A 24,203-nucleotide genomic window follows, 5' to 3' on the forward strand; every position below is an offset into this window, starting at 1 on the left:
GCGAGACTCTGTCTCAAAACAAACAAAAAAAAATTATTTTACTTTTTCTAGATATAGCCATGCATTGCTTAATGACAGGGATATGTTCTGAGAGATGTGTCTTTATGTGATTTTGTCATTGTGCAAACATCAAAGAGTATACTTATGAAAATCTAGATGGTATGGCTTACTATACAGCAAGGCTACAAACCTGTACGGCATGGTACTATACTCAATACTATAGGTAACTACAACACAACGGTAAGTACTTGTGTATCTAAACATAGAAAAAGAAAAGGTACAGTAAAAATACAGTATAAAAGATTAAAAAATGTTATACCTGTGTAGGGCACTTACCATGAATGAGGCTTATACGACTGGAAGTTGCTCTGGGTAAGTCAGTGAGTGTGTGCTGAGCAAATGTGAAGGTCCAGGACATTACTATACTCTACTGTAAACACTATCCACTTAGGCTACACCAAATTTAAAAATAATAATACTAATTACACTACTACTTTACCATGGTTATGATGTCACTGGGTGATAGGAATTTTTCAGCTCCATTATAATCTTATAGGGCCACCGTAGTATATAACATCTATCATTGACTGAAACATCATTATGCAGTCCATGACTATACTAACATGAAATAATTACAAGTGAAATTTTACAAAATGCCATTCATAAGTGCATTCAAAAAACCAAAGTATCTAAGAATAAATCTAATGAATAGTATGCAACACTTTTCACATAAAACTACCAAACTATCTTGAGGGAAATTAAAGAAAATCTAAAATAAAATGAAGGGATCTAAGAAGTTCATGGATTACAAGGTATTAACTTCCCAAATCTCTCCAAATTGATTGAAAGACTTAATAATTCCAATCAAAATGCAAGTCAGTTTATTAGATGGGGAGAAGGAAGAACCTGACACACTGATTTTAAAACTTCTATGGGAATGCAAAGGGCCAACAATAGTCAAGAAAATTTTGATGACCCTTTTTTTTTTTTTTTTTTAAATATCACTTACCCTCCAGAAATTAAGACTTTTACTAAGGCTGAAAGTACTAAAGACATTTCAGTATGGTGGACAAGGATAAGAGACCAATGAGGCAGAGCAGAGAATCCAAAATGAACACAAACCCTTGATTTATATACAACAAAGGTAACACAGAAGCAAGGTAGAAATGGATGGTCATTTCAATAACTGGTAAAACATATCTATATGAAAAAAGTGAAGCAATTGAAGATAGCAACATGAAAGGAAAAACAATAAAAGCATCAAGAAGATAAGAGAAAATATACCTAACAGTAGATTTGACCAAGATTTCTTAAGCTAGCTATAAAAATCACCAGCCATGAAGGAAAAGACTGATGAACCGGATCCTTTATATCAATATATATTATAATAAATACATAATTACAAACTTTCTGTTCCTTAAAAGATACTACAGAGAATAAAAATGCAAGCCACAGAGTAGAAGATATTTAAAATACATATATCTAACAAAGGTCTCACAACTAAGCTATATTAATAACTTCCATAAATCAATATATTTTTAAAAAGTAACCCTACAGAAAAACTGAATAGATACTTGACAGGCACATCGCAAAGAAAGACATCTAAATGGTCAATTCAAATATAAAAAGGTACTCAGTCTCAGTCATCAGGGAACTAAAACCACAATGAAATACTGCTATAAACTCCATGTCAGCATGCACGAGAAGCAACTGGAATTTTCACACACAACAAGTAGAAAGGTAAATTGGTAAAATCGCTACAAAAATGTTTTGGCAGTATTTAGTAAAAAGAATCCTATAACCCAATAATTCCACTCTTAGACAAATAATAGACAGAAATGCATACATTTGTGCACCAAAAGGCATGTGCAAGAATGTTCATGGCATTACTCATAATACTTAAACAATTGAATTCAGCAATAAAAATGAACTCCTGCTATACAGAATAAAACGATGAAGCTCCCAAACCATAAAACAAGTGAAAGAAGAGAGGACAACACAGGCAAAACTGATCTATGGCATTCAAAGCCAAGAGAGTAGTTGCCTTTTGGGTTGAGGTGAGCACGTAGTGGCTGGGAAAGGGTCTGAGAGGGGTACCACGAAGCTAGTAATGCTCTGTATCTTGATCTGAGTGGTGGTTACACAAGTGTGTACATTTTGGAAAATGCGTGGATCTTTTAGCTTATGCTCTCTTATGTATATATGTAATACTTCAAGAAAGAAGTTTATTTTTAAAAGTATGTAAAAAGTATGGTGAAAGGAAAAAAAACTATAAATAAAGCAACAACACAGAAGCTGGTTCAAATAAGAGGGATGGTAGTTTTAGAAATTATAAACTGCAATTTAAAATGAAATATCATTGTACCAGTATTAGCTCATCAATTATAACAAATGTACCACACTAAGGCAAGACAGTAATAATGGGAGAAGCTGGGAAAAAGGGAAGTTATATGGAAATGATCTGTACTTTCTGCTGTATTCTTCTGTAAACCAAAAACTGCTCTAAAAAAAGTCTATTAATTAAAAAAAAATTTAATAAAATGAAAAAACTCAGTTCTAAGTATCCATATGCATATATACAATGAAGTTTATTCCTTAATATTTTATTACTAAAACAGGAAAATATTTTTATTTAGAGTACTTTATAATCAGAATAATTAAAACCATGATGATCTAGGGAAAAAAAATCCATAAAAAAGGTTTTGGAGCTGGATACAGTGACTCACACCTATAATCCCAGCACTCCAGGAGGCCAAGGTGGGAGGATCACTTGAGGTTAGGAATTTAAGACTAGTCTCGGCAATACTGCAAGACCCCATCTCTTTAAAAAAATACTAAAATCAGTTTTGGGAATTTTCTATAAAGAAATTCTGATCAGGCTCAGAATCACTGCAGAACATATTTATAAGCTGACCAGTGTGCAAAATATACTAGAATACAAAATATAGATTATATGATTTACAGTACTCACAGAGAGTTTTGATTTGCCAGAATATTTTATACAAACGAATATGTTTGGTATGAAAGGCAGCGTGACTAAAGAAGAAAAACAAAACTTGAGGAGAGATAACAGCATTTTTTTACATGCCATTACTTTGATTTTTTTTTTTTAAGAGACAAGGTCTTGCTCTATTACCCAGGCTGGATTGCAGTGTCACGATCATAGCTGACTGCAGCCTCAACTCCTAGACTCAAGCAATCCTCCCACCTCAGCCTCCCAAGTAGCTAGGACTACAGACACACACCACTACCACTGGCTAATTAGAGACTCTAATTCTCTTAGAGACAGAGTCTTGCTACATTGCCCAGGCTGGTCTCAAACTCCTGGCCTCAAGTTATTCTCCTGGTCTGGCCTCCCAAAGTGCTAGGATTACAGTTGTGAGCCACTGCACCAAACTGGTTTTGAAAATATTTCTAAAAAACAGTTTTCAGTAATGGAACCACTGTTCTTATATTTCTTGCCAATTCCGTTACAATTCATGTTAAAGGAAAGCAATTATTCAAGTATTATTATATTATAAAGCCACTGGGAAGATATATTCATTAGCCACGGGAGTTACTCTTTCATGGGCACTCTTTTCAATATTAACTCATCTATTCACTCAAAATATTCAACAAGAACCTCCTAGACATAGTTACTTTATTAAACAAATGTACCGAGCTTTTACATATGAGGATGCACAAGAAGGCAAATCAATCTCTCACTGCGCTAACAGTCTAATAGGGGAGACAAATCATAACACATAGTTATTATAAACTATGCCAAGTACTGTGACATGGAAAGAACAAAGTGGCACAAAAACACATGTCAGGAACATCGAACTCAGTTTCAGGAAGGATTAGTTGACCTAACAACTCTCACAGAAATCATTTAGTACATTCCTTTATTTCACAAATGAAAAACTGAAACATATATCTAAGTTCAAGTAGTTAGGCCTGAAAAGTGAATTGATGTTAACCTGATAAAATGGGAATTGGGGCCAAAGAGGCAGCCAACTATTCCAAGCAGGGGGAACAGCATATAAATAGAGACGAGACGGAGCATAGCACTTTAGAGATTAGGAGACCCTATAGAATAATAAAAGATAAAATCCCAAGTCTCCAGAGTTCAGTCTTATACATATGAAAGAACATGTTTAAATAAACCTAAATCCAACTTATTAATTCATTTGTAAGTATGTGAGGATATAAAGTATGGTGGATTGTTAGAAATGAGAAAAGAACAAAAGGTAAGTTTACTGATTTGCAAAAGCTATGCCATAAGAGATCCTGGAGACCCCTGCCACAGGCCTTCAGATTCTTTCCCACTCTAGAGTATTGATTCTGGACTCTAAATAAACGTATCTTATTTTACACAACAAATGTTATTCTTGAAAATAACATGTAAGTTGAAAAACAGAATTTGTATAAATTAAATGTTAAATATATTATCAAGAGTTTACAGAAATTAAAGCTCCTCGGAGCTATAATACTAATGCAACCAATCCTCCATGGCTCTAGGTCTAGCACTAGCTCAGGCACAGCTTTAAATAAGACTTAGCCCTTTTGGCCATCAGTTACCTCATTTACTAAATGAAAAGATTAAAATATATTTTGTCTAATCATTCAAATTTAAATAACTTAAAATTCTATGATACTAAGTTTAAATTACTGGCCATCACCATTTCTAATAAGGCCATACTGGAATCTACACTGAAAGGTTAAATTTTTAAAAATACATATATTTTTAGAAACCTGAAGACAATTAACTAGAAGAACAAATGGACACATGTACATCAAGGAATATGGTTGAAAGTAAGTCATCAACATTTCCTCTTCTCACTAACTTTGGAGTTAATTTTTTTAAATGTAAGCAAATACAGAAGCAATACTGCTATGTTAAGAAACACAATTTTGAAATAAAAAAAGAGGTGTGGCTAATTCAACAAAAAAATGTATCATTTTCTTTTCAATACTTTATTTTCCAATGCTCTTAACATTTTTAAGACTGGAAAACAAGATACCTTGAAGGGAAGAAAAGGCAAAATGCTTTAGGGAGCCAAATGTCAGCACACTGTTTCCAATGTATGACTTGTATATGACTTGTTCCCCCTCAAGCTCCACATCAACCAATTCTTGACAAGAGCAATTATTCTAAACCCATGCTCTTCAAAACCATCTGCTCCAGATGCAATCAACAAACATCATCTTGTCCCATGTTTATAAAATCCTACAATTTTATACTCAATACTTGCTAAGTTATACATTATTTTTGAGATTACAATTAAGCTCCTTCATTAGAAACTAACAATAAAATTAAACTGATCAGAGAAGTTAATAATCCTTTTTAGAATTACTACCTGCCTACAGAAACTTAATTACGTGAAAAGGTAACATAAAACTTGGACATCTGGATCTCATATTTAAATTCTAAAAGTTGAGCATAAAATTGGCTAATAATATACTCACATATATGAAAACAAGGCAAGTATAACAAAAATCTAAGTCTCCTTTTTTTAAAATGTACTTTCCTCAAAGTATCAGAACTCCAGAAAATTTTATTTGGAGTCTTTATTCTCCCTCAACTTTGTATTAAGTATAGACAAAGTGGTATCACTTGCTGTACCACTAGGAAAGTTCCATTTCTCACGGCCCATTAATAAATAAATTTTTAAAAAATCAAATAGAATATCCTTGAAGGTTATTGTAGTTCTCGCCTTATTTATATTACAAGTGACTGCTGCAACTTAAACTGATCAAAGGAACCAGGTCTATTCCAAACCCTCTATCACTTTCAAAAGTTGCTATTTTAAAAGTAATGGTACTGTGGAAGGCACATTTGTCTCCAGACCTGAATCTTGAGTCAAGGCTTATTTCTCACTAACTGCTTGAGTTTAGATGTATCACATAGTCTCTCCTCATCTGTGAAATAAGGTAATGTACTAAATTATCTCTGAAAGAATATTCTATTATTCTATTCTGGTGCAGTTTTTGCAATTACTTTTTTTTTCTTTTGAGACAGAGTCTTGCTCTGTTGCCTAGGCTGAAGAGCAGTGCCATGATCTCGGTGACTGCAACCTCCTCCTCTTCCTGGATTCAAGCAATTCTTGTGCCTCAGCCTCCCAAGCAGCTGAGCCTATAAGCATGCGCCACCATACCCGGCTAATTTTTGCATTTTTAGTAGAGTCGGGGTTTCACCATGTTGGTCACACTGGTCTCAAACTCCTGACTTCAAGTGGCCGCCCACCTCGGCCTCCCAAAGTGCTGGGATTACAGGTGTGAGCCACCATGCCCAGCCGCAATTACTTTTGCACCAACCTATAGTTCTAAAACATCAAGATTAATTCACTTCACCAGTCCTAGGTTTCAAACTGCCCTAAATACAGCTTCCATTTTCAAATTTTTCCTATTTCATCATTTACCTACCTGGCCTAACAACCTTACTAAAATACCGCGTTTTTTGGGGGTTTTTTTGTTTTTTTTTTTTTAAAAGGTGCTTAGAGTACAATTCGTATGCCAAGAGAGGCTGAAGATTCACAGCTGGGTGGACTAAATCAGCGCCCAGGTAAGAGGCAAGTAACCAGGAAAATAATAAAGAAATGTAGTTAGATTTGGGTTTTACTGGAGACAGGGAGGAATGACAAGGAGCGAGGACTAACTGTATTTATCCCTCTTTTACGGAAAGCATAAAAACTCTAAATATTAATAATAACACACCAACAAAACTAAAAAAGAAATTGACAATCACTATATCTGCTTCTTCAAGTCTCGATCAATCACCCTTCAATTTATTGCAATCCAGCAGCTAGGTACAAGACACCACAAGAATTTCTCTCTTCCAGGCTCCCATGACCTCCCAAGTAGGGAACTAAGCACTTTATGTAACTGTGGTCTCCACTATGATCAACACTGTTGATCCTGTTTCCACTATTTATTACCTGTGTGATCTTGGGAAAGTTCCTTGATCTGACGTAAGTTTCCTCGACTACAAAATAAAGAGAACCTCAGAGAGTTGCTGTGAGGAAGAAATGTGTTAGTACATACAAGGTGCTTCAAACAGTGGTTGACATAATCCAAGTACTCAATGAGTGTGAACCAATACCATATTATTTCCTCACTAAATGCTTACCTTATTTCATCTGAGGCACCACTTCTTTGGGTTCTCTTCCCAGCTCTCGAGCCACTCCTCAGTTTCCTGTTCAAAATATTTTTTAACAACCCAACCTTTGAATGACAATATTTCCCAAGACCTTTCTACTGTGTTAGCATTCTGAAAGCGCCCTGATCATTCACATAACACCCAACACACTGTATTGTACTTATCTTACACACTGCTCCATTTCCCTGTGAGTCTTGAGTTTCATGAGGAGAGCCCAAGTCTATCTTATTCCTTGAGGTAGCCCCACCATCCAGTGCAGTACCTGGCTCAATGAATGAAGGAACTCTACTCACCTTCTGTTAGTGATTTCATTCTTTCTACAGCTTCACCATGTTAACTACTAACAACTCCCACGTCTATATCTCTAACCTAGACCTGTCCTCATCTTCAAAACCTATAATTCAAAGTCTTCCAAGTTAGACAATATAAAAAATATAGATGAGAGGTGAAAAAGAAAGACTAGCCAGAAGAAGGTATTTCAATAGTCCAGACAAGACCTGATGATGGTGTGAACTGTGGTATAGCAGTGAAAGTGGTTAATTTTTTTAAGAGGTCAAATTCTGAATAAGCATGAAAACAAAGCTGACAGGATTTGATAAAAAAAAAAAAAAAAAAAAAGAGTAAGAGAAAAAAGAATCAAGAATAACTCTTAGAAATAACTTTTATTTAGATAGCCTGGTTTTATTTTTGTGATTGTTTTAATTAGAAAGAGAACCTTTCCTCAAGTTTTATATTTTTGTAGTCTTGGTAAAACAACCCAGAAAATTTTGTACTAGCCAAGTAAATAGTATATGCCATTTAGAGCTTAAACAGAATCAAAACTACCACCTCTTTTTCTGAAACAAACCATTCAGTTCCAGTCATCTCAAATGAGTAGCAAAAGGAATACTAAAATACCCACTTAACTGATAAAAATAATTCCATCTCTATATAATACCCATAATATTTACACAGTAGGACAAATCCCAATATCGCAAATATAATATTCTATAACTACATTTCAGAATTATAAAACAGAGGAGAAAATTCATTGCTTTATGAAATATGCTCCAAAATTACTGCTTATTTATCTAGCTACAATAATACATCCCTTATAAAATGCATTCATTAGAGCAGGGGTCCCCAACCAACCGGCCATGGGCTGGTACCAGCCTATTCGGAACTGGGCTTCACAGCAGGAGGTGGGCAGCAGGCAAGCAAGCATTACTGCCTGAGCTCAGCCTCTTATCAGATCAGCGGTAGCATTAATTCTCATAGGAGTGTGAACCACACTGTGAATTGTGCACGTGAGGGAACTAGGTTGCCTGCTCCTTAAGAGAATCTAATGCCTGATGATCTGAGGTGGAACAGTTTCATCCAGATACCAACCCCACCCTCTCACCCCAGGTCCATGGAAAAACTGTCTTCCACAAAACCGGTCCCTGGTGCCAAAAAGGTTGGGGACCACTGAATTGGACAGATTGTCATGACATATACATCAATTTAACTTGTATTCCTACTACTCTTGCTCCATTACACACCTACAGTGAACTCACATCTGGGATGACCCAAAGTTCAGCAAGAAAATCTGTCAGCCAGGCATGGTGGTTCATACTTGTAATCCCAGCACTTTGGGAGGCTGAGGCAGGCGGATCACTTGAGGTCAGGAATTCAGGACCAGCCTGGCCAACATGGTGGAACCCCATCTCTATTAAAAATATAAAAATTAGCCAGGCGTTGTAGTGCGTGCCTGTAATCGCAGCTACTCGGGAGTCTGAGGAAGGAGAATCACTTGAACCCAGGAGGCGGAGGTGGCAGTGAGCCGAGATTGCACCACTGCACTCCGGCCTGGGGAAAAAGAGTGAGACTCCATCTCAAAAAGAAAGAAAATCTGTCAAGGAGGCTACCCAAAAACAAGCCGTGTCTCTAGTCTGCATATTCTTATTGACAGGCAAGATTTTTACTGATTCAGATTCAGTGAAAATCACTACTTCAGCAAAGCAAAGGATTCTGCCAGATTTCCCTATCTCTTGTACTAGGATAACCAAGAACACTTCATATCAGAAAAATTGCCAAAATCCAAGTAAGCTTCTACCAGAGAAATGCACAAATATACATAAAATACAATTTTTAGAAAATGTTTAAATATCAGTTTTCCAGAGGCTAAAGAAGAAAAGGAAAAATGAAGTGACACTTACCAAGGGCCTATATAAACCATCACCACTGCTGCCAGGCTATATTACTAAACCTCAAAAGAACACTTAAAACCATATAGTGTTATCCCTACTTAGCTGGTGAGGATATAAAACCCAAGAGGTTGAACACCTTGCTCAACGTTTATCAGCTGATAAAGTATAATGCTAGCATTTGAATGTAGAGCTCACCATAGGCTTTGCAATAAATCCCATTATTTCCCTGGACTTTATTTTAAAATATTAAATTTCTACAGCATCAATATTTTAATTCTTAGAAAACAACATTGACAGAATTGAAAAAATAGTAAAAAATATTAGAAACAGAACCTTTCATAAGAGTGGACTATTACACACATAGCAGATGCTCCATAAATCCCTGTTAAACTAAGCTAGTTGGAGGTGGAGGGACAAATGAGCTAAAAATATCTCAGAACACTGGACAAGAGATAAAATTTTCCATCTCAGAAAAAGTTACAATTATTAGATTCAGAATTGTTACCAGATGGATTTAAGTGCTATAATAACAAAATAATTATTTAAATATGAGTTTTAATTCTTCCTGTTCCGTTATGCTACCTTATCACGGCCTGAGAATTTGGTAAGAACATGTTGAAATGATGTGTAATTAACAAGGATGCTGAAGACAATTCTTAGAGATGCAAAGCAAATACTTCCTTTCACTATAAACAAAATGACTAAGTCCACTTCTTGAAGAAATCAAGATCTATTTATATTCACTCTCCTGAAATGGCACAGGCGGCCTTAGAAGGGTAAGTTTATAATAAATCCCTATATTTGGAAAACATTGTTGTAAGCATCTTCTAACATTCAACAGAGTTTATAAAACTCATGTCACTGCTACATAATTAACATTTCATGTTTTCCCAAAAAATGCAGTATGCTTATCTATATTGTTAATTTAAAACATTACAAATTTTGAGGGAATTAATAAAAGGCTATGCAACTAATTAATTAGAAAGGCAGCCTAATCCCAGGAGGAATACAAACATAGACATTAAATGTCAGGATGTGTTAGAGTCTAGCTTGTAAACAGCTTGTCCATTTGAGATAAAACATTTCAAAATGCAGCTGCTCTCTGCTTTAAAAAGGTGAACTACAAAACATTAGATCTCTGGACAAGTCACGACATATCAAACCACACTCTAGCTCAAAAATTAATTATAAAGAAAATCTAACTTTTGAAAATAAGCTTCACACCCAATCACAAACACCAAACGTTATATCTGCTCAGATAATGGGAGATCTAAGGGTTGAAAGCAATAGTACCTACTGCAGTACTTCCAACTTTCATATTCATTATGGGAATAAAGTTAAAAGATATGAAAAATATTTAGTGACCTGGAATAAAAGATTAGAGATGTTGAGAGTAAGCACACTGCGAAAGATGCATTATCACTCTCGCAAAGTATGGATTGTAAACTTTCTGTCCTCTGAAAAGGCATGTGCAATCTACATAAATAGTACAGAGGTTTTGTAGTTGTATCCTACAAACAATAACCTTTAGATTACAGAAACAATCAGGAAGCATAGCTCACTATGTTCTAAGAAATTCTGAATCACTTCAATTCATGCCATTACTAGACATACGTGCACAACTTTTGTTAAAAAGTACAGAGCTTCCTTCACTATGCGGCAGTCCACAAGAGGGAAAATCATCAGAGAAACAACATACAAAAAGCACAAACACGCAGGTCCACAATCTTAACTAGGAAATACACATGTCTCTATTCTTACTTGTATTCTCAATTGTTAATTAACTGTTTTACTTGTGACTTTTTTTTCAGAATTATTTGCCACTTTTAAAGTTTTATTCAGAACCATTATACATAACTGAAAAACAAACTTAGACATTCATTTTCCCTTGAGTGGCAAAGTTAAATGATAGTTTGGAAGAGCACATTACTATCACAAAAAAACTTCTGGAAGGAAACTCAACACTATTAGAGATAGTCAAAGAATTTCATTCCCTAAATTTAATCCAGTTATTTAAATCAGTTACAGAGAATCTCCAAAAACTGGGTAGTTGGTTGCCCTAGATCAGTGATTCTCAAAGTACAGTTCTTGGACCAGCAGCAATGACATACCTGTAAGTTTGTTAGAAATGCAAATTTGGGGCCCCACTTGGATCTTCTGGACCTACAGGAATCAGCAGGATAGACCCCAGAAACTGTGTTTTCACCAGCTGTACAAATGATTCTTACATAGGTTGGAGAACCACTTGCCCAAATCAGCGAATCAAATGCCCAATCACAGACAAAGGCAAGACTGGCTGCTTCAAAATCACTTGGAAAACATTATAGATCCTGCCTCCAGCTTCCTAACTCCCTTAAACACTTAATTATGAGTGGGAATGTGAGTGCAAGTGTGAGCTTGAGTGAGTGAATGTGTAGTTTCCCAGGTGAGCCTGACGTATAATGAGGTTTAGGAACTAATGCCCTATACGTCAAAAGCTCTCGAAGTGTGGTCTCCAGATCAGCCGCATTAGCACCAGCATCAGCATCACCTGGGAACTTGTTAGCATTCTCAGGCACCAGCTCAGACCTACTGAATCAGAAACTCTGGGGGTGGGATTCAGTAACCTGTTTTAGTATATTCTACAGGTGATTCTCATATAATAATGTTTAAGACTCTTTGCTGTAAGTGATTGGTCCTGAATTAAAAACATGTGAAACAAACCTGAATTCCGTGGGGAAGAATAAATAGAAAGAGACAGATTTAACCTACATACCCAGAAATACATCTCCTGGAGATGGAGTCTCTTAGTGTCAAACTCACAAATCTGGTCAAGATGCCTTAACTACCCATATATGCCAGTGGCCATTTACGAGCACTCCATTTAAACATAGAACAACGGGTGAACAATGAAAACACCTCCTGAAAAGCATTTGTTTTAAACAAATGTAGTTAAAGGCCATATCAGAGCCAAAGCTTAGAAATCTGTCAGTGGGAAGGCAAAAATGGACTAAAATCAGTTATTTAAAGCAGCCTGACTGTCCCACATTTTTGAAGATTACATAGAACGTATAACTTGCTCATTGCTACTTATAAAGGTAGCAATAACCACTTAAGAGTTCTTTCGTCAGCACAAAGCAGGGATTTCTGAAGGCAACAAAGGGTGTAAAAAAAGAGATGATTCCCAAGGTGTTTACAAACAAAACCAAGCTCAACTCTAAAATTAATAAACACTATTCATCTCTATCAAGGGTGTACAGGGTAATAACTATGTCTCTTAGATTTTACACACATTTGTCAAATTATTCTTCAATTCAACTAATCAAATACTTATTGAGCACCTATAATATACCAGAAGTCATTAATATTGCCTCCAAATATTAAGATATTACCATGACTCTTTAAAAAAACAATTATTCTAACTTTCTGGGTAATTCTAAGATCAGTGTAATGATTGTGACTGCCTGTACCTGCCCAAGAAAACTTACCATGTTTAACAACAACAACAACAGCAACAACAAAAACAGACGTGAGTTCAAACTTGTGTAGGCAGTTATTTCAAAGGACTGAGAGCAACTCAAATTATTCCCTAATAACTGTTGTAACCTGAGGTGGAATGCAACACCAAACATCTAATTCTTTTTATTTAAAGCTAAGAGAGTTGTTCAAATCTACCACATAGAATGAATGCTCTTCCCTGTGCTCAATGCACGCATCATAGAATACAGGAATGCTGCTGTATGTTCAATAAGTGGGATACACTTATGCCTATTCTATAGCACTTGGAGCATAGTCCTACCACTTCAAATGCTTATAGATTCACAATTGTTTCAGTTTTCTAAGTCACATTACTAATCAAATTGATAATTTACTCAGTCTTTAGTCAGAAATTATAATTGTTCCAATGAGAAAATGCAGTGCACTTCACAAAAAACATTAGTCTGCTTTATAGCACTGTTTCTAAGAACACCATGGGAAAACCCTGACTACCTAAGTGTAAGTCATTCATACAGATACAAAAGAGAAGACCACTGAAAATAGCTGATGAGGCCTTAAGAGGCTTAGGGCTTTTTCTTTAACTTCTTTCTCCCTTTCCTTTTTCTAATTCTTCCTATCCTTCTTTTTCTTCCAATTTTTTCTTGTTCTCCCTTATGTCCAGGGAATGTCATAATGCATTATGACATAAAATATCGTCTACTCCAATCTCCTCAATTTACAAACGGAGAAAACTGAGGCTCAGATAAGGCACAGAACCTGCCTAAGATCACAAGCCTGATTTTAAAAGCAGGTCTGTCCAACTCTCAAAACCTATTCTACACTATACCACCCTGCCTCATTAGAAAATTTTCTTGAAAAAATTCCAGCATACTGTTTTTAAACTTTATTCTGCTATATAAAGTAAAGAAAATGATACTACATAATACAACATACACGAGTATTTGGGACAGTATACACAAAACCACACATATTTTCCCTACTGGATTCTGTAATTACAACACTATCTTTTTAAAAACTACTCCTCACAGGCGGAGCTTGCAGTGAGCTGAGATCACGCCACTGCACTCCAGCCTAGGTGACAGAGCGACGAGACTCCATCTCAAAAAAAAAAAAAAACTACTCCTCATAATCTGCTTCATTGCTAATAGATCAGTTCAATACCTAGATATTTTCTACTTTATAAATTGATCCTACCCTTAGTATCATAGGCTAAAATTAAATTATAAAGTCTTATACCCCTCTGAACAAAATCCATGTTTTATTAGTTTTAATTAAGAGCATGAAGTTGAAGTAAGATGACCTTGGCTTTAAATCCCAGCTCTGCTGGATACTCACTCTGAGGCCTTTCTTGAGTCTGTCTGATACTTGTATCACAAAGTTGGTAGGAGGATTCAATCAAATAATGTTTTCCTTTTCTCACTTTCTCACTGTAGAACTCCTACTTTAAGCTTCTTCTTAGACGTCATTTTTTCTGTTTAACCACAGTATTTCCTTTCCTCACAGAAGTCACTACATTTTTACATTTTTTTATGAGTAGTTTATCATTACATTTGTAGTTGTTTACAAATCTCTTTCCTTCATCAACTGTATGTTTCTGGACAGCAGGAACCCCAGAGCCTTCTAGAGTGCATAAAATGTATTAGAAAGTCAAAAAGTCTCTAGTAAGGCATGGTGAACATTGAATACTTGCCTAAGTCCTACAGAGCAACACCTACACAGCAATCCAGACTCTTCATTACCACCTAATGCAATGAAAGAAGCAAAATTATCTACTGATACTTCTGCTTTTTGATCCCTACGTAATCCATTTCTATGACCAGGCCCACTAATCCCTGTGAAGCTAGAAGCAGCTTCACGGAAACTAGACAGAATGGGACCCATTCCTAGAGCATAATGTACCCAAAGAATGTTTGCATTTGCCTTGATAGTCTACATAACCTGCAGTCTCTCCCAACTGTGATTCCTATAACCTAGAAATTGTAATGATCAAATAAAATGAAAGAAAAATGATTTTCTCCACCAAGAGTAAGATATTCAAAGATTCCTAAATATCTTTTCCAAGTTTTCTTTTCCTAACTGCTTTTCCTTCCTGAGCCTCTTTCCCTACATATATCAGTCCAGATAAAAGGTCAAAAAGACTAAAGGCAGGGTCTTCAAAGCCTACTAAATTACACAACTATGAGTCAATGATTTGGAGGTAAAAGTTACTGTATTTGTATTTCTGAACTAAAGCTCTAAAATAACTGCTATGGTTTGAATGTCCCTTCCAAAACTCATGTTGAAATTTAATTGACATTGTTATGGTATTAAGAGGTAGAACCACTGGGAGGCGATTAGGCCATGAGACCATAATGACATTATCCTCAGGAATGGATTAATGGCATTACGGTGGGAGTGGGTGTATGGCAAATGCACCTGAGAGCAATAACTTAAGAAAAGAGGGTTGCCACGTGGAGGCTGCTGCGGGGAGGGTGCCAAATAAAAGTGCTATATAAGCTGCATGCCTTTTGCAAGCAGCTGAGGTTCTCCTGTCTAGTTCACCACCACTGGACTGTCCCTGTATGTTAGTTCTCTCTAATAAAACCCTATGTCTTGTTTGCTAGCTCCAGGTCGCTTTTGCCTCTTGAACCTGGTGCCATCCTTACAGAAGTTAACAGGGACTCAGTACCACAACTGGTGAACCGAGTAGGAAGGTGGAGAAAAATCTCATGCGCACCAAGACCATAAGATCAGGAAAGGCGAAATCCAAGCGGGGAATCCCAGGCTGACCAGCACATTTATGTGGGGCCCAAAAGCCACTATCCTTGATGGATTGGCCCAATGTATGAGTACAGAACACCCCAAAAACACCAAAGGGTCTGGAAGAGCTGTTGCAGGGGGCAGATTTAACTAAACGAAAGTTAGATGCCTGAGCTGTGGCAGCCACGACTGGCTGACAATTCTTGACAGTGCTCCCAGCAACCACTGGGGCCGAGTTCCAAGCACAGGCCAGGGGTTGTCCGTTATAGGAAGAACTATGACTAGAAAGAGATGCCAGACTAGCTCAAGCCAAAACATCAGAGACCCTACTGTCCCACCTGCAGAAACAGGATGACAAAATGGAAATCCTAGTTTGTCAGGCAGCCTGTATGAAGGGTCGCCAGCTCCCATGCCAAGTTAGGACTGTATGACTAAATCTTCCTAAGTCCGGGGACCCAATGGAGAGCTCTAGTGAGGAGCAGAGTGAGGACTGGGATAAGCCCATAGAGGTCCTGTCCGCTCTACCAAGATAAAGTCAGACCAATGGTGCCCACAGGGAATAGACCCACAAAACTTGTCTCTGACTGAAAGACGGCAGTACCACAATGCAGCACTATACCACTGGGGAACTAGTGGAGCTGGGCAGAAGCTGGGTTCGGGAAGAAAGAGAGACAGCTGATTGAGAGGTGGCTTCTCTGTCTATGGAACATGAGGATGGAGGCTGTTATACTCTCCAGACTCAAGATGAGTGGAATGGCATCCACTGCATGACACCCAGCCCTGAGGCAGCACCTCTATGGTGCCAATAATGACAATCAGGCCATGCCCCTCCTTAGCTGGGTGGTTGTGGGCTGCAACGAAGCATGGCCAGATGAGGGCAGTATCCCCACATCTCCTTTGCGATGGCAGACTATGGATGAATTGCAGGACATCCTCTGGGAATTAGGGATGAAACATGCTATCTATGCTGAACATCGCCAAGGTCCAACAAAGAGCTTTTCACCGCCAACATGAAAGATACCATCTTAGTCTACACCCAACCAGTGGTATGGTGTGCTAGTGTCTATCCAGAGTCCCCCAGTAGGACAGCCAGTGTCTCAGGTGGCCCAAGCAGCCAACAACTTACAAGAAACTGTAGGCAAAGGGTATATGCTGCTGGGATGAAAGACAAGGGCGCCAAAGAAAAGGAGATGGCCAAGGGGCCCATCAGGGTGACTGATCAACAAATGTGGCGCAACCTGGTAATGGCAGGAACAGCTACTATGAAAATAGATAAACAGCCTAATACTGTTCTGGTCAGACTGCTCACACCAGAAGAGTGCTTCACTAAGGAGCCTCAGGTTCAGCCCACCACTCTTCCTGCACAGGCATGCCAAGTGTCAACTCCATTAAACTGGATGAAAGCCAAGGCCCCGGAATCCTGGTAAGAATAATGGTGGCCAGGGTACCTGGGGACTAGAGGCCACATGTAGAACTAACTATATATTGGTTGCCTAAGAATAAACAGACTGTGCATGCCCTAGTAAACACTAGAGCCAAATGCACTTTCACATATGGTGACATTCATTGGTTCCAAGGGGCTAAAATAGCAATAGATGATTATGGAGGGGGATCAGACAGGTTGAACTGAGTATTACAAGTTGGGAGACTGCCACCAAAACCCTATTTAGTATGGAGAGCTCCCATCTTGGAATACATCTTGGGAATGGATATCTTATCAGGCTTGACCCTCCAAACAACTGCTGGGGAGTTCTGACTGAGAGTGGTGAAGCATGTGATCAAGGGGAATGTGAAATGGACACCAATACAGCTGTCAACCCCACACAGCAAGTAGTAGCACTGAAGCAAAACTGCCTGCTGGGGGAACATAATGAAACCACAGGGATTGTTAAGGAGTTAGCCCAAGGAGGCATTATAAGGCCAGCACACAGCCCATACAACAGCCATGTATGGCCCATGTGGAAGCCTGATGGGACATGGACAATGACAGTAGATTACCAGGAATTAAATAAGGCAGTCCCCCCAATGTATGCCCCTGTTACCAATATCACCTCCCTTCTAAAGAGGGCAGGAGAGGCACTGGACACATACCACTACCACTTTGTTACTGATTTAACCAATGCCTTCTTCAGCATCCCCACTGCCCCAGAGAGTCAAGACCAATTTGCATTCACCTGGGAAGAACAACAGGCCTTTACCATCTTGCCCCAGGGATATTTACATAGCCATGGAGGTCTTGGAAGGGGTACATGTTTTCCATTACACTAATGATATCGTGCTAACTTCTGAGTCTCTTTCCAGCTTTCAATTTGCACCCCCACACCTTGCTGTCTCATCTGGCAAACAGAGCATGAGTGATAAACACAGACAAAAATCCAGAGTCCAGGCTTATCAGCCAAATACTTGAGTCTGCCATTATGGATAGGGTACAGGCCTATTCACATCCTGTGACACCAAAGCCGCTATAAACCTTCTTAGCACTCCTAGGGTATGGGCATCGTTTTATTCCCCATTTGGCCCAACTCCTTAGACCCCTATACTGTTTAGTCAAGAAGGGGGCCCACTGAGACTAATCCACGAAGGAGGATGAGGACTTTGAACCAGCTGAAGTCACAGTGAAATAAATACAAGCCTTGGGAGTTCAGGTGCAGACAGCCTTGTGAACCAGATGTAGCCAGTTACCCTGGAGGGGTTGGGTGAGGCTTGTGGCAAAGGCAAAGACAGGCCTTTAGGATTCTGGTCCCAGCTACGGAAAAGGGGTGAAGTTAGACATAGTGTGATGGAACAACAACTCTGTGCTATACATCATGCCTTACAACAAGTAGAGGACATTACAAAGGGGGTCCCAATGCTAGTACGCACCCAGTACCCCAAAGCCGGTTGGCTAAAGGGTATCTTCCAGAAACTGAAGTCTGGGAATGCCGAGACACAGACTGTGGCCAAATGGCATGCATACCTGCAACAGAGGAGCACATTAATAGCCCCTTAAGCTCAGAGATCCATTCGGTGCTTGGCCCTGTCATCTATGTAACAACTGTCACATAGTCTTTAGGGGAAGCTGCTGAGCCTCACTAGATGCTCTCCTTCATACAGGACGGACAGGGCCCAATGTCTGACCAGGCCTGGTACACAAACATCTTGTCATGAGGCAATCCTTGCACTTCAACAGGCATGGTCATCCAGCCATCCACTGACAGTATCTGGATGGATATAGACCAAGGACATAGCAGCCAATGAGCTGGGCTACAAGCTGCCAGGATGGTCCTCCTCTATAAGCCAGACCCAAAAGTCCTGTGTACCCACATGTGGGTTGTCTGAAGTTAACAGGCATCCGGCATGACATTCCTTAAGGAAAATTGTGATTCTCCAGCACACACTTCTTCCTGATTTCCACAGCACGATGTATCAGTAAATATTGTCTTCATCAATACTGCCACCAATGCATCTGATTACGTGTGTGTGTGTATGTGTGTGTGCGTGTGTGTGTGTGTGTTCTTTGGAAAAGTCTGATAGGATATAGTCATCCCTTAGTATCTATGGGGTATTGGTTCCACAACCCCTGAGATACCAAAATCTAAGGACAGCTCAAGCCTCTTATATAAAATGGCATAGTATTTGCATGTAGCCTATGTACATCCTCCAATATAATTTAAATAATCTCTAGATTACTTTTACCTAATCCAATGTAAAGGGACTCAACATGTGGCTACTACAATGGGAAGCACAGGACTAGACAGTAGCAGGTCACCTCCTTTGGGGTACTGACATGTAGAAGGACATTCCCCATTGCATCCGGGGGATGCATAAAATGATCTACCATGTGGATTCCCACACTGCATCTACACCACCTGGAAATCAACAGGCAGACAAATTAACCTGCATTCATCTCCTCAAGGGAGTCCCCACAGACGATGTGGTCAACTGGTTACGAAAGAAGACAGGACATAGGGGACAACTTACCCTTTGGGCCATAGCAAAGAATTGGAGCTGCCACTATGATACAAAGACACAATACACATCTGTCAGCAATGTCTTACCTGTGCACAGGAACACCGCAGGCCCTTGCCACCTCATACCAGAAAGATCACCCAGGGCCAGAGCCCAGCACAACGGTGGCAGGTAGACTACATAGGATCTTTGCCCCTATTGGACGGCTGCCACTCTGCCTTAACTTGTGCAGAAACCTGCACAGGGCTACTGCGAGTATATCCCAGCAAGCACACCACCATAAAAGGACCAGAACAGATTTGTGCAGCCTACAGAGTCTCCATCAATATTAACAATGGGCCAGGCGCAGTGGCTCATGCCTGTAATCCCAGCACTTTGGGAGGGCGAGGCGGGTAGATCACCTGAGGTCAGGAGTTTGATACCAGCCTGCCCAACATGGTGAAACCCGTCTCTACTAAAAATTAGCCAGGCGTGGTGGTGCACACCTGTAATTCCAGCTACTCAGGAGGCTGAGGCAGGAGAATTGCTTGAACTTGGGAGGTGGAGGTTGCAGTGAGCCAAGATGGCAACATTGCGCTCCAGTCTGGGCAACAAGAGTAAAACTCCATCTCAAAAAAAAAAAAAAACAAATTAACAATGACCAGGGCTCGTACTTTACCAGATATAAAGTACAGGAATAGGCAGAGGCCCCAGATATCCACTAGCATTTCCACCTGCCATACAACCCTACAGCAGTGGGGCTGACTGAACAAATGAATGGACTGTTGAAACAACTCCTATAGGAATTGGCTCTGTGGACACACCGCTTACCAGCAGCTGTGCACAACCTGAATGAACATGCACATTCTCATCACCCCATCGTGTATACTCTTCTAACACAAGGATGTGATACCACCATCAGGATCCAGGTAGATAGGATAAGGAACAGCACACCTTTGCCCCCAACCTGGGATGCAAAGTAACTTGCTATTGCCCTTGCCACAGGACCAACCTACTGGGGAGCACATCATTACATGGTTCTGGGAAATGGCAATCCCAGCCCGATGGTTCAGTTTTTCTGCTCCATGGTGGAATGGCCTAGAACAGGATATATAGGTCACACCTATTTTATACCATACTCTCCGCTGTAATTCTAAAATAATGAATCCTAGTCCTCCCTTGTGCAAGGGGATGAACATCCTCTCATGAAACATTATACCTCCACTGTCTTCCTCTGGCCTCCTGCAACACATTACAGAGGGGGGCCAGTCCATTTGGTGTTGTAAACCAGGCATCAGGCTGCTGCCAGGGGTGGTGCTCTCTCAGAATGACACAACTCCCCATGTCTTGTTAAATGGCCAGGACTTGTCCTTTCTTATACCCACTAACCATCTCACCTTTTGCCCATAGATGGTGTGCCACAAACCTCTCTGCGGACTGGGTGAAGATGGTTCTCTCTCTCCAGAAGAGAAGAGACTGCTGGGTCTGCAGAGAGCCCCCTCTCTCCTCCACTGTGGGCCTGCCATGCTACACCGAGGCAGCTAACATGAGTGCCTGGGGCCACTTCGACACTTGGTGTAGTGACCTTCACCCATTTCCCTTCAGTGTCAACAGCACCTCATGTAGCAAGTTTCCCACCACCGACATGAGATGGCATAGTTTCTGCCTGGTAAGGGAGCAAGTTAATGTCACTCCCACTGTAGGTAGGCTGTACACGATGATGGGCTAGAATGGATGACAGCAGTGCAGACAGAAAGAGTGTGTCATGCACCCTTCTTTGTAAAATCGCATGGCCCTGGACATCTTAACTTCCCCCACAAGGGCGGAACCTATAGATTAATTAAAACCTGTTGTGTATGTATTCCTGATGACCCTGACGATGTAACCCAGGCCATGCAGGCCTTAAATACCCATATTTGCACCACAGAATCTAAGTCTTAAAACCCTATAACCACCTGCTTTAATCAACTCCCAAGTCCTTGAAAAACTTTCTATGAAGTATGATTGTTATTATATTTGTTATTCTTTTTTGTTGTAGTTTATATTGCTGCTGCAGCATCTGACTGTAATGCTCCTCCACATACCTGGCCCCAGGGATATCATGACAGAATGGCATAAGAATGTGAGGGCCACACAAGGGTATGCTAGTGCAGAGTGTATGGCAGATGCAACTGAAAGCAATAACTTAAGAAAGGAGGTTACCATGTGGAAGTTGCTGGGGGGAGGATGCTAAGTGAAAATGCTATACAAGCTACATGCTTTTTGCAAGTGATTGCAGTTCTCCTGTCCAGCCCACCACCACTGGACCACCTTGTAAGTAAGTTCCGCCAAATAAGCCCTAAGTTTCATTTATTGGCTCTGGGCCTCTTTTTTGGCCTCTCAAACTTGGTACCATCCCTACTGAAGTTAACAGGGGTCCGGCATGATACTCAATTTTAAGGAAAATTGTGATTCTCCAGTTTACACTTCTCCCTGATTTCCACAGCACAGCACAATATATCAATAAATATTGTCATCATCAATACTGCCACCAACTGATCTGATTATATGTCCATGCATGTGTGTGTGTGTGTATGTGTGTGTATACTTTGAATAAGTCTAGTAGGATATAGTCATCCCTTAGTATCGATGGAGTATTGGTTCCAGGACCCCTAAGATACCAAAATCTAAGGACTGCTCAAGCCAGTTAATGGCATAGTATTTGCATATAGACTACACACATCCTCCCATATAATTTAAATAATCTCTAGATTACTTTTACCTGATCCCATGTAAATGCTATGTAAATACAGTTTATCCCTGAACAACTTGAGGGTCAGGGACACCAATCCCTGTGCAGTCGAAAAACTATGCATACCTTCTGACTCCCCCAAAACCTAACTACTAATAGCCTACTGTTGACCTGAAGCCTTGCCAATAACATAAACAGCTGATTAACCATATTTTTTATGCAAGAATATACTATATTCTTACAACAAAGCTAAAGAAAAAGCTTTTTCAAATTGTTCCAAATCTTCAAAAAATTTTCCAACATATTTATTGAAAAATATTCATATATAAGTGGACCCATGCAGTTCAAGCCCTCATAGTTCAAGGGTCAACTTAGTTATGATACTATATTTTTTAAATTTTTATATATTTTTTACTGTTTTAACTTTTTTTGTTTCTGAATACTTTCAGACCACAGCTGGCTGAATCCTCAGATGCTGAGCCCAAGGATATGGAGGGCTGACTGTATACACTATAATGGTGGTTATCCTTTAGAGGTAGGATTGAGTGATTTTTATTTCTTTTTAATAATTTTCTGAATCATCTAGGTTTTTCCAACAATATTTTTTTCAAATAAAAATTACACATTTTATAATTAGAAACAAAGCTATTTCCATTAAGAAATCAGTAAAAATATAAATTATTTGTATGTAAATAAACTGGAGATAAGTGCATCAATATAGACTCACCATAGCAAACCACACTCACCCGCTTCATTACACAAGATTTTCAAGTCTGCTCCAACGTATCCATGAGCACTATTTGCCAGCTGCAGCAGCTCAGCCTCAGTGAGCAAATGGGGTACCCTTCGAAGCAGTTTCTGGAGAATATCTAGCCGGTCCTGAGCATTGGGAACTCCAATCTCAATCTCTTTATCAAATCGCCCAGGTCTTCGGAGAGCAGCATCCAAGGCATGAGGGCGATTTGTGGCCCCAAGAACCAACACTTGTCCTTCACTTACTTCCTAACAAAATAAAATGAAAATAAATTTCTTATTTTTCCGAAAGTTAGAAAAAAAAAGCGGGAGGCGCACACTGGCTGTATAGACAAGGATGAATCATCTAACTGTCCAAGCTACTAAGTCCTATTTCTTACACTTTCATTACCTGTCAATTACTTTTATTAGTAATAGATTTTTATTATACATTTATTACTTTTATTATACATTTTCAATGTTCAGCCTAAATGCTTCCTCCTGTAGAAAGTTTTCCAACACTTACCTCTCCATCTACCATGACATCTCTTACTTCTCGCATCTTAACTGTATCATTCTCATAAAAAATAACACATATATAATACTGTACCATATAATTGTTTTAATTGTTTTAAATAGTCCTACTTGGAAGTCAGGATTGTGACACATATAATACTCAAATAGAACAAGATTCTAATAGAAAGTTATCTAAAAAGTCTTTGCTTATAGACTGTTTTTTTTAATATGGATACATTTTTAAATTCCTGAAAATAGAGACAACAATATAACCAATATCCAAGTATCAGCCACCCTTGAATATATAGGTATTTGTACTCTCTGAAAATGAAATTAGGAAAAACAAATAATAAAGAACTATGATCGTGATCAGCCACCTGTAGAAATTATCCAATATTCTATTCAGATGACCCAGAGAAAAGCATAACTGGAACACAATTTATGTTAAAAAAATTTTCTTAAAGCTCAAACCTAATCAATTATACTGAATGTGCCAACAGACAATGCATGGACTACAGTGAATCTATGAATTATAAGTTTAGAAGTACAAAAACAGACCCTTAAATATATTCAGACTAAAACATCAGCATCACATGTTTCCATTCCTTGCCCAAAGGCAAGAACACTAATCCACAACAGGCTTATCCCAGTGGCAGAGAAAGACAGCAGATTGAAATAATTAAGATTCTCCAACACTAAGTCTTTCATCTGATTTCCTACTTACCAAGAACCCTTGTAATTATAAGACAGCTCTCTATATTTGCCATCAAGGTGA

The 24,203-nt window shown here is 39.0% G+C and overlaps 1 protein-coding gene across 7 annotated transcripts in view; it reads right to left on the reverse strand.

Annotated features, from left to right (window-relative positions):
• AFG2A (AFG2 AAA ATPase homolog A) overlaps positions 1–24,203 on the reverse strand; it is a 379,087-nt gene that overhangs the window by 338,040 nt on the left and 16,844 nt on the right. For all 7 annotated transcript variants that reach the window (XM_011748818.3, XM_011748817.3, XM_011748822.2 and 4 more), the window contains one exon: positions 22,927–23,182. In XM_011748818.3, coding sequence (XP_011747120.2) covers positions 22,927–23,182 — 256 coding nt within the window. The remainder of the gene's footprint in view (positions 1–22,926; positions 23,183–24,203) is intronic.

This window comes from Macaca nemestrina, chromosome 3, assembly GCF_043159975.1.
Source record: "Macaca nemestrina isolate mMacNem1 chromosome 3, mMacNem.hap1, whole genome shotgun sequence".
NCBI classification, from domain to species: domain Eukaryota; kingdom Metazoa; phylum Chordata; class Mammalia; order Primates; family Cercopithecidae; genus Macaca; species Macaca nemestrina.